Consider the following 6,043-nt stretch of genomic DNA (forward strand, 5'->3'; position numbering starts at 1 on the left):
CAGGAATTATCTGTATAAAGATATTTATTTTTTGTTTGAATTGAAATAATCAATAGAAGCAAAAGATAGATCAGATTGAGAAATAAAACTATTAAATTTATTCCATAAATAAAATTTTGTTTAAAGAACTTTTGAAATGATGACAAGTAAGTAACACAAAAAAGGATAAAATAAGTTTCAAAGTATGCATAAATTAAACTTGCATGCTAGAAATAATTATTTAAATGGGCTATGTTAATTACCAATAGAATACTTTACACGTATAGATTTATTTATTTATTTATTTTAGATTTTAAATAGTAAAATAAATATTTATTTCATATTTCTTTTATATATAAAACAAATTAAATAAATAGATAGATAGATTATTAGTTTGTTTCTTTTTTTATATTGAATTTGTTAAATAAATCATTTATTTTAGACTTTTAGCAGTCGTTTTAGACAGCAAGTTAAAATTTAAACTACGGTTTAAAGAATTCAATTCTATTTGAAGCTGACTGTTGCTTTGTTTTAGCCTCTTTAATCTTACTATACATTTCAAATTATAGGGATCAGTTTTGTTAAAAATTTTTATGATCATAATATTCAGAATTGTAGTATAAGATAAGCTATATTATAGTTTCTATCAATACATAGGAATTTTTTATTTGCTAATATAATTAATTGGTTGAGTGTTTAAGATAATATATATTTTAAAATTACACACAATTAATGATTAAAAAACTGAATAACTTGAATGAATAAATCTTATTCCTAATTGGTAATATAAATTTATATGGAATAAAAAATAATAATATCCTTGAATATTATTAAATAAAATATTTATAAATGTACTAAAGGAAAATCAATAAAATTGATAAAAATTATATTGATATTAATAAAAAAATATGTTATTTATTTTGAAGCCAATCTATGAAATTCAAATGTTTATTGTTGCCATTTAAATTTTACAACAAAAATTTTATTAAGTTAGAATTATAATTATTAAGGATTGTAATTGCAAGGAATAAACCCTTTAATTTATTTAAAATATAGATTTCGATTATAAAATTAAATTTCTAAGTCTTAAATTAAATTTTACACTTTTGAAATGTTTTTTTTGTGAATTTTAAAGAAATTTTGGAAAAATATTTTAATTTTTAAAAAATAAAATTTAATAAACAAATTAATAAAATATATTAATAATTTCATATAATTATTTAAATATTTAGAATTAATTTATTTGATTTTAATTTTACTTTTTAAAGTAAGTAAGTAAATAAATAAATAAATACATATCATGAAAGAATTTAAATAAAATATTTATAAATACTTTTATAATTTAAGGTTTTTCTTCAAATAACTTAAGAAATTAAAAAATATTTTAAAATTTAAATGTAAATTTGGTCGACATATATTTAAATGACACTTTCACCTATTCACTCGTAACGACACCAAATGCTAATATCTTTAAACGACACTGCTTTTTAATTAATTTAAGCGACAACTATATTTACCATTTTTAAGTAAGTATCTTTTAAAATAATTATGTACCTTATTTATTCATGGCGAGCTGAGAATTGGATTTTTGAATATTGGCAAATTTTCAAAAATTTTGTGAAGAGTTTTCAATAGAAGATGGATGGATGTTCTTTATTTGGTTATTGAATCTTTACATTATATTTATTATTGGTAGAAATAATTTATTTAAATTATATATTAAATAGTTAGTTAGGGATGTCTTAATAATAATATGAGAAATTTACTTTTATAAGAAAATTAAATAATTAAAACCTAAGAATTCATTAAAACCATAAAAATAAATAAATAAAGAATGTAATTTAGTGAAAAAGAAATTAATCTCTAAATAGGACTTTTGATTATTGTAATAAATTAGTTGTTTTTGTATGCTATTATAAGTTAGTTAGTAGTAATATTTAATTTAATTATTAGTAAAAATAAGTAGAAATAACAAATAGATTCTTTCCTAGTTTTTATAAATGTATTGCAAGCACTCGAAAGAGGTTGATAAATTTTTTTAAAAATTTGATATGTTCGGAGCAAGAATAAGCCTAAAATATAATAGTAATTCGACTCACTAAACTTGTTGGGGAGCTATTGTATCGCTGTCTATAATTGCCTATTTATTGTACCAATTTCTACTTCAAGCAGAAAATTTATTGCAAGGCAAAAATTTTCAATTAGTTTATAGCGAGAACTCTGAAGAAGAGCCTAAATAAGCAAAAATATCTGCTAGTGAATTTCCACTTGCATTGGGGATTAAGCAAAATGATTTTTCTAGTAGCTTTTTACAAAGAGAATCTTTCAATGTAGAAGGAATTCAATTTTCAATTTAGAGAGTATTAAATAATTAGACTAACTAATATGAGTTTTAGACTGTTTAAGAATCGTTTAGCTTGGAACCTTGCTCAGAAAGCAGCTTTTAAATATAGGAAATTGCAAGCGAAATTAAAAAGTATCCTCTAAATTATTTGTATTGTATACCATCAAATAGCAGTTATTCCTTGTAAGGATAACCTGAGTCAAATACATATAAATTTTTAAAATTCAAAATCAGCTATTGCAAAAGTTAATTAAATTGCTCAGAATCTCTTTAAAATTAATAATAAACCTCTTTGTATACTATTTATGTAAATAGAATAATTGACGCTGATAGATTAGAAGATTAGTTATTACCAATGGTTCAAAGTATGTAATGGACTGCTTCAAGCGGAACTAAAAGAATTGATTTAAGGTTTAAAAATGCTTATGTAAATTCTTAAATAGGAACACTTTTTTAGTCAATATAAAGTCAACAAAAATTGCTCTTCAGTTCAGATAAAGAGCTGATTACTGACTACAATAAAAACAATATGCTTTTTGAGCTAAATTTGTCTTTAGAAAACAATAAAGAATCAATATATAACATAAAATAATAAACTCTAGTTTAATTCTTTTCATCAATAGGTGGTTTAGTGAACTGCTTCTATTTTATAGGACTCATTTTAGCTATGCCTGCTTCTAAATTTAGTTATAATCAAAAACTTTTAAACAGTATTTTTAATTTCTAACTAGATTAAAATCAGCAAGAATCATCATAATAAGAATCACCACAAATCTACATTGACAATTAAAAATCTTAAATTACAGAGAATAATACTAATACTAATAATAATAATAATACAGTCAATCATAGTAATAATAATAATAATCGCTCTATTTTGAAATAGAATTTTAAATTTAAGTTCAATCGCTCTCACACAATTTAAACTGCGTAAACAGCAAGAGACCCTTTGAACAGTAACATCACTCATAAAGCTTACAACAATAGTATTTTTAGAAAAAACAATTTACACAAAGAATCTGAAGATCAAAAGGATGAAGAACTTGGTGGTAGCAATAGTATAAGTCAAAAAATAGATATAAATTAGAATGAGATTTAACTTGAAAATAAACAAAACAAAGAATAAACCACAGTGATAAATTAATATCAAACACTGAATGATTTTAGCACTTTGAATTTAAATGATATACAGCTATCTAGTTAAAAAAGGTAGGATAAATTAAATGATAGTTTTTGTTCTGCGCAGGAGAAAAAACATAAGATAGCTAATACTTCTTAGTTCTGTTAGAATTAAGATGGTTAAATTCCATTTAAATATATAAGGAGATGTGAAACACAAAAGCTAGAAGATTTAGCGTTTACTGATCATGATAAAAGAAATGAAGATGAATCTAAAAACATTGATGATAAATATAGCAATTGTCGGTAAAGAAGAGTGAGTCAACAGGTTTAAATTAACACTGATCATACTTAAAGTAAAACTATTAATTAAAGCAAGAACTAGAATTAAATAGCTCAAAATAAACAAAATTTAATCACATAAATGAGTCTCCTTAAGAACACAATAAAAATAAAAATTTAAGATTAACTTCTGAGCATATTTTGCAAGAAGAAAATCAAATCTCGAATGATAAATTATGGTATAGAGAAAATAAATGATTTTTTAGACATAAATATGTTCATTAAGACAATAGTAGAATTTCAGAAACTCAAAAGAATTCTCATGAACAAAGATTAATTAATTCTCTTTGAACTTATACCTCCTCCTCTTATACACGAACAGTAGTTTACTAATAAAATTTCAGATGAAGAAAATGAGAAAGAATGCTATTCAGCATTTAATACAGGAATGGTTTTTGAAGATTACAGAACCTAAATTAAAAAAATGAAGGATGCCTAAAGCTCCTACAATAGAATTTTTAAATCTTCAAATACCTAACATTCAAAACCCTCCTTTGTTGATAATCAAATTCTCTTATACATAGGTTAAAATCTTAAAAAGCAATTTGATGAAAATACTTTTAGATGATGAAACTTTTTTGATAAAATTAACAATTTTGTTTAAAATTATAATTAAAATTTATTTTATAAATAATGTAAATAAAATAGCCAATTTATTTTTTTATTTATTATTCGATCAATTTTTATGTGAATTTTAAATTTTAAATTTTATTCAATCAAGAAAGAAAGAAAGAAATAAAAAATGTTTAAATATTTATTTTAATTAGCAATTTATTTTTCTTTAAAATATAATTTGTTGATGAAAAAAATTTTTTAATTTTATAAATATTTTAATCCTTAATTTATTTACTTTGAAGCAATAATATCAGATTATTTTAACTATTTTTTCCTTTATTTTTAATATTAATTTTTTTCAAAAAAAAGTTCCTATAATTCAATTCAGTTCAAGAGAATAATTATTTTTGTGGTTAAAGCATTAAAATAAATAAAAAAATAGTAAATATTTTTATAAGTTGCATTTTAGATCAAAATCAATAATGATTTTAAATTATAAATCATTTTTATAATTTTTTATAATAGAAATGATTTTACAAATTGTGAAAAATTGATAGAGTGTTTTATGCTTATAATTATATTCGAAATGATTTTTTCTAATTATAAAAATAAATAGGTTGTTTTATGCTTATAATTTATATTAGAAATTATTTTTTCTAATTGTGAAAAATAAATAGGTTTTTTTATGCTTATAATTTATATTAGAAATGATTTTACAAATTGTGAAAAATTGATAGAGTGTTTGTTTTATGCTTGTAATTTATATTAGAAATGATTTTACAAATTGTGAAAAATAAATAGAGTGTTTTATGCTTATAATAATTGCAATTAAAAAAGAAAAGCTTTGTTACTTATTAGAAAAATAAATAATTGTAAAATAGTAAAGCGTGGTGATTGCAAACATACTTGATATATTGGATAATCCTTAGACATAAATGATTAAATAAATGAACCAATTATTAATTATATTTAAAATAGTAGACAAAAACAAATTAGGTTTCAGCAAGTATAAAGTTAAATGAATAAATATTAGGGAGAATAAAATCAAGTAAAATGTATTTAAAGATTAAATTTTTAAAGAAAATAAGGGGAAAATATTCTTAAAATAAAATCAAATAATCAATATCACAAAATAAATACAAGGCCAATTAATTAGTGAATATTTTTAAATGAAAACAGTTAAAAACTTTAGTGAAAATTAGCCATTCACAGTGAATGCAATGCAGAAAAATACATATGATTAATAAATAGATAGATAGATAAATTGATATATAGATAGATAGATTGTTTGATTGTTTGATTGATTAATTGTGTTTTACTTTTTAAAAAAATATTTGTAAATTGAAAAAAATTGATAAATTAATTAATTATTTATTTATTTGTTTATTATAAAAAGTAAGTATTAAAAATAAGTTAATAAATATCGTTTATACCAATTTTAGCTAAAGAAATAAAGAAAGCCGGTTGAACCATCAAAAAAAGCTAGCAAAAAAAGTAAGATAGAGGCTAATTAAAGCAACATAACAAGTATTTGCACATCCTATCATGTTCTTTACAAGGCATAGGAGTACTGTTTTAGAAAAATAGCTCAATAAGTCTAAGCATTTTTTTGGCAAGACGCCCTTGTATATCTTATAGCACTTTACTTATAATGTAAATGTTCATTTTTAGCTTAATTATAGCACAAAATCTTGATTTATTTAA

General features: G+C 21.2%; 1 protein-coding gene across 1 annotated transcript; it reads left to right on the plus strand. All coding sequences in view use genetic code 6, as the record gives it.

Moving 5' to 3' along the window:
• Positions 1–2,030: 2,030 nt before the first annotated feature.
• On the plus strand, positions 2,031–4,352 carry TTHERM_01156800 (transmembrane protein, putative; the record flags this gene model as incomplete). Its single annotated transcript, XM_001030068.2, has 1 exon — positions 2,031–4,352. The coding sequence occupies one exon, from the start codon at positions 2,031–2,033 to the stop codon at positions 4,350–4,352; it is 2,322 nt and encodes a 773-aa protein (XP_001030068.2).
• Between the last annotated feature and the right edge of the window lie 1,691 nt (positions 4,353–6,043).

The sequence above is a fragment of the Tetrahymena thermophila genome (genome assembly GCF_000189635.1).
Source record: "Tetrahymena thermophila SB210 genomic scaffold scf_8254472, whole genome shotgun sequence".
Taxonomy (NCBI): Eukaryota; Ciliophora; class Oligohymenophorea; order Hymenostomatida; family Tetrahymenidae; genus Tetrahymena; species Tetrahymena thermophila.